General features: G+C 41.9%; 1 protein-coding gene across 3 annotated transcripts in view; it reads right to left on the bottom strand.

The window, feature by feature from the left end:
* IGF2BP3 (insulin-like growth factor 2 mRNA binding protein 3) overlaps window positions 1-5,001 on the bottom strand; it is a 116,152-nt gene that overhangs the window by 109,601 nt on the left and 1,550 nt on the right. For all 3 annotated transcript variants that reach the window (XM_009879545.1, XM_009879546.1, XM_009879547.1), the window contains exon 2: window positions 4,760-4,820. In XM_009879545.1, the coding sequence (XP_009877847.1) occupies window positions 4,760-4,820 (61 nt within the window). The remainder of the gene's footprint in view (window positions 1-4,759; window positions 4,821-5,001) is intronic.

Raw genomic sequence — 5,001 nt, 5'->3', positions numbered from 1 at the left:
GGGGGGGGAAGAGAAATAAAAAAAATTTAAACATTTCCTGATTATATTTTATTACCCTTGAATTACACTTCCAAAATGTTATTTTTTATTCCACCCCTTCAAAATTTACTGTATCTACACACAATTTAACGTCCACTACAAGTATGTTCTCAGGGTACCTTCTCTAAAGGGAAGGCAGCAAAAAGAGCAGGACCAACCTTTCAGGACACACATTTAGAGCTGTGTTTCGTGTACTCCTGCTTATATTTAAAAACTGTAACAAGAAGGGATTTTTTTTTTTTTTTCATTAATGTTCAAACATTACGAGCAGTTACAAAAATTAAACTTCCAACAACATAATAGCTAACATGGCTAGTGAAGAACTATCTGTTCTTGCCATAGCGACTCGTTGCCTACGCAGGAATCGCCACAACTATCCAGGTTTGTTTCCACTCTAATTGTAGTCTTTCAAAGATTCAAAAAAAAAAAAATCAATTTCCTGTTCACATCTGCAAAAATAAGTGTGGAAATAGAGAATAAAAGCCCAAAATCACTATGCAAAGCTTTGGCCCTTCACTCTTAAAAATAATTTAGTTTAGACCTAGGCATGATCTTCCGCCTCTGTCTGCAGAAAAGAGCATGAATACAGCTTGTAAATCACATATTTTCTATCATATCTTCTTACATTCAGCACCTTTCTCCCTGAGCGATATTTACAGAAGCAAAACTAAAAATCAATGCCACTAAATTATTTTTTTAATAACTGTGACCATTGTAGCCGCCATACATACTTCAGCCTGGCGAAGCAGTTTCCCACCGCCTTGTGTCCAAGATACAAACCCTCATTATACTGAAAATTAGCAACACAATCCCACGCCCATCCAACAGCGTAATGCTCCCGCCTGGAACAGAGATGGCTGCACGAGCGATTTTGGGCCTGTTTTCCTCAAATCAGCCTTCAGATACTTCAGCATTAGAGGTAAAGCAGGGCTGGCAGGTCATTGCACTCCCCAGAGCGCAGCTCGTTAAGAGGCAGCATTACCTACAAGATGCACCTTTGCTACCCTCTTCTCCTGCTCCTCTCCCAAACAACCCCCCAGAAGAAATGTAGAGAATTTATATTCTCAACAAAGAGCCCTCAAGTTGAAGGGGGAGGGGGGAAGGAGGGGAATTAACCTTCTAATTGGAAAAACACCTTGTCATTATCACAATTGAGGTGGTGTGAGCATTTTAGACACCTGAAGGCCCCAGGAGCAGCCGTGATGGACCAGGTCTGGGTGGGAAGCCCACCTGAAGGTGGGAGCCATGGCCAGGAGGCCACACCAGGCACATCCCCAGGTGCCCAGAGTTAGCGCCTGCCCTTCCCCCTCATCACACACAAGTGACATCAGGGCCATTTGAATAATCAGATTGCAGCGTACATCGCCTTGCGAGATACCAGCTGCTCTTGGATCCCGGCGAGGTAGTACCCAAAGCCTCGCGCCACAAGTTTCATGGGCCGGGGCGCACGTACGCCATGGGCTGCCACCATCCTCCTCCCGCGCTGCTGCTTTGCGAGAAGAAAACCCATGGAAGTCGTGACCGCAACTAACGGTGCCCTGGTGCCCTGCCTTCCCTCGCAGAGCACAACCAGCAGTCAGAGTCATTACAATGCCTTCTCCAACTTTTGCATAGAGTGACCTAAAGCTTTAAATATTGCAATAGCCTTCCTCCACACCGAGGGGTCTGAATGCAGACATGCTGCATTCCTTTGGCATTCCCCTGAGATTTCAGTAGTAAGTCAGGAATCTACTCCGAGCTTATTAAATACTTTGCACCTCCCCCAAAATAATTCTCCACCCTTCCATCAAGTAAACCTTGACCAGGCCCCTTCTTTCAACCGCAGCATATCCCCTTGTCTGTTTGTAAATGCTTCCAGCAGGGGAGAGGAGGGACAAAGCCACACAGGGGCTCTCTCCTTCCTTCCACAGCAGGTAGGAAGGTAATTTTGCAAACCTGGGTGTGCCCACTTCAAATCTGAAGATCCAGCAAGGCCTGGAATGCAGTGACTACTGGGCCCAAGAATTTCACCCTGAATAACAAGCCAGGCACACTCCACCATCTTCTGGGTTCAGCTCAACTTTATGGCAACCCTAACTGACACCACCTCTTGACCTTCCTTTATGTGACGAAGATATGGATTACCAAACCCTTACCCTTTCTCCTCCCATGCACCTCGGCGGCCTCTGGAGAAAGATACCCTTTGCAAGTGACAATATACACACTCCACAGAAAAAAAAATAAAATAAAATGTCATATTTAAGGAGGTTGCAAGGAGAGGAGCCAGGACTCTCCATGAAGCAGCCTCACAGCAGCAGAGGTCAATACAATGTATTGAATAATTTCAGCGCACTAGAAAACAACTTTTGCTCTCATGAAGTAATCATTTGACCAAACTATTAATCCTACGCTCATGCCGAAAGACAGACTTGATACATCTACTACTTTTTTTTTTTTTTAAATGGCGTCACTGCTCTAACCGTATCTCACAGACCTCTCTGGAAAGCACTCCCCGGCCTTGCGGCGTGCAAACACACTGGGTGGGCAACACACACCACCACCACCCCTCCCCCCAGCTGCATCTGACACCTTTCCCTTGTGGAAAAAGATACAAAGACTTCAAATAAGTTACTTTGAAAGCACCTTAATAACTAATTTCACCAAAATACTCAACACTTGAAAACTCTGGTTTTACACGTACCTAACAACTTTAAATAGACGCCTAGTAAGCAATGTTCAGAGACATGGAAAAAATCTCAAACTTTTGGACCCACCCTCAAAAAAGAAAAGTCTCAGACATCTATAAAAGGAACAAGAGAGTCACTTTTACATATGGAGGCCACTGAGTGAATTTTAAGTGGCTTTCTATATTTGATTTTGGGAGAGGGGGAACGGAAACAAAAGGGAAGGAAGTGCAGTTCTGACAAATGCAATTTAATTTTCTGTTAAAGAGCAGTATAAATCTGAACTATATCTGATACATTCCAACATGATACTGCACAATGAAACAGTGTTTTAACAAATAAGGGCTTTGGGAGAAGCAATACGGGTAGGCTGATACAATTACATTTGCAATTTTTTCAATATTATTCCTATATGTAGGCAACGCATGCCTAGAAAAGTGCTTAAGTTCAGTGCAGAATTCTTTTCAACACGTTAGATAGATGCATGTTTCTGATAATTACCAGTTCACATACAAATAGGACAACATGCTACCCAATATGAAGAATGGACTTTCACACCATTTCAGCTGACAGCTGAAAGAACGGGAAAATACTTTCAAACGCATTAAACAGTGATTAAAAAAAAGTTGGGAGAGCCACCAGTGATTTTAAATTTACCTTAATATAAGTGAAATCACTTTGTTTTCAATAGTATAACTAGAATACTACTTGTGCAAGCTTAAAATTAGTAAGCATGATAATAAATACATTTATTACAGAGACTATTAGGAAATGATCAATTCTTATATGCCTCGTGGAATTTTCTCCTTAAATCTAAGAATTATTCCATTCACAACAGTATTTTTATATACAAAAGATCTGAAATATAGGCTGCTGTAAATCAAAGCCATATACCTTGCATATTAAATGAGAAAGAGCACATACAGCATATTAATTTCCAATTAAAAGTATCACATAAATAGAATCAAAGATTAGCATGCTATGAGTTGGTCCAGAGAGGGGCTTTCCTCCCTCCGCTTAACTAGAGCAGAAATCCTCCATACTTTCTCAAGTGATGATTTCCTCTAACACTACATAGCGATTAAACTTCTAATTCTCAAAATACCAAGATACAATGCCCATCAAGACAGCTAATTCACCTTTAAAAAGACTGTACTTTTAAAAATAACCCTGAAATAGTAGAAGCCTCTTTTAACGAAGTTATACAGACAGACATACTTCCCAGATTGAATAATGGAGTACAGGAACAAGCACGTGGAAAGTTTGATCTATTTTGCTTTTACTCTCTAGTGCACGCCAGGTTTTCTATAATCTAAGTATTTGTGAAAGAAGCAGGCTGAATTGCTGTAGGCAGTATAAAAATACTACCCTGCTTTATTACAAGTATTGCTTCTTTACACGAGGCCCACGAAAATTACTACCTTGCAAAAATTAAACATACATTTAGAAATTAAGGATGCATAAATCCTGTCCTTATCGGGAAGAAGTCATTCTCCTGCTGCTTCTATAGACCAGCTCAAATAGTGATGAAAAATCCTCTCAAATACAGACAAGATTTCTACTACGCCCCTATAAAATGCTGCAGACTCCAACATGGCAGGATCAAAAAAATATGTATACCAGCATATTTACAAGATGCTTTTTGTTGCTGGAGCAAAGCTCATGTGCTTGCCCGTTACACAGTTCACAACAGCACATTTCATTTCCTGCTAACACCCAGATTTTAACTCTTCTCACAGAACTTCCAATTTTAAAATCTTCACAATCATTTGCCATCAGACCGTAATAACTTGTTTCTCCTACAAAAAGGCTTTTTTTTTTTTTAAAAAAAATAAATTAAATACCACCACTGTTGCCCAGCCAAGACACTACATTAGAAATACACGGGGTGATTCTAGAAAACCTTTAGGACAGCACAGAGTGCACGCCTGTGGGTTTGAGAAAGCGGTCCATTTATCTCCAAGGAAGAGAAACGCAAACCTAAGCATTTTTCAAATTGCTTCTCACTGGGTAACTGAGGGCAAGGAGGGGGGGGGGAATATATAAAAATAAATTACCTTTGTCTTTTAGGGACTGAGTGTTCAACTTCTATGAGTTTCCCATGCAGCTCCACTTTACCTGCAGAGAGAAACAGAAAGGGGAAAAATATATTTGAGCGCGGCTGTGCGTCGTCTCCGTCCCCCGGCGCGGGTTTACAGGGCTGTACGGCAGGAAACGGGAGCGCAACACGTTAGCCCATTCACCGGCAACCCGGGCACCGGCGGAACGGGCACCGGGAGCCCGGGAGGGCGACACAGCC

Source organism: Charadrius vociferus, unplaced genomic scaffold (genome assembly GCF_000708025.1).
Source record: "Charadrius vociferus isolate BGI_N301 unplaced genomic scaffold, ASM70802v2 scaffold262, whole genome shotgun sequence".
NCBI classification, from domain to species: Eukaryota; Metazoa; Chordata; class Aves; order Charadriiformes; family Charadriidae; genus Charadrius; species Charadrius vociferus.
The sequence above is the reverse complement of the archived record's forward strand: the minus strand, read 5'-3'. Positions and strand labels throughout refer to the sequence as shown.